Source organism: Penaeus monodon, chromosome 21, assembly GCF_015228065.2.
Source record: "Penaeus monodon isolate SGIC_2016 chromosome 21, NSTDA_Pmon_1, whole genome shotgun sequence".
NCBI classification, from domain to species: Eukaryota; Metazoa; Arthropoda; class Malacostraca; order Decapoda; family Penaeidae; genus Penaeus; species Penaeus monodon.
This window is the reverse complement of record NC_051406.1, coordinates 19,253,732-19,254,022: the sequence shown is the minus strand read 5'-3', so window position 1 is coordinate 19,254,022 and position 291 is coordinate 19,253,732. Positions and strand designations below refer to the sequence as shown.

The 291-nt window shown below is 43.3% G+C and overlaps 1 protein-coding gene across 1 annotated transcript in view; it reads right to left on the bottom strand.

The window, feature by feature from the left end:
- LOC119586304 (adhesion G-protein coupled receptor D1-like) overlaps positions 1 to 291 on the bottom strand; it is a gene marked incomplete at its 3' end in the record, with an annotated part of 16,586 nt that continues 16,295 nt past the window's right edge. Inside the window, 1 exon segment of the mRNA XM_037935010.1 lies at positions 1 to 199. Coding sequence (XP_037790938.1) covers positions 89 to 199 — 111 coding nt within the window.

Here is a 291-nt window from a genome sequence, read left to right as displayed (position 1 = left end):
AGGTTGGCGATAAAACATTAAACACAACATTGTATCAGTACCTTCAGGCAGCTGAACTTCTGAAACACATTTCCTTGTTAAGATCTTTTCACTGCGCAATGACCGTAGACGCGGCAGAGATCGGCCTGGGCTGGTCTTCTGGCGAGCCGAGTGGTTGCGCATCGTCACTCTTATTCCTGTAGTCATTCAGCATTTGACGCTGCAATGGAAGATTTATTTTTTAATGCATGGCCTGTAATAAGATGTCTCTGTTCACTTACAAATATACAGTTTCACACACATACACACACA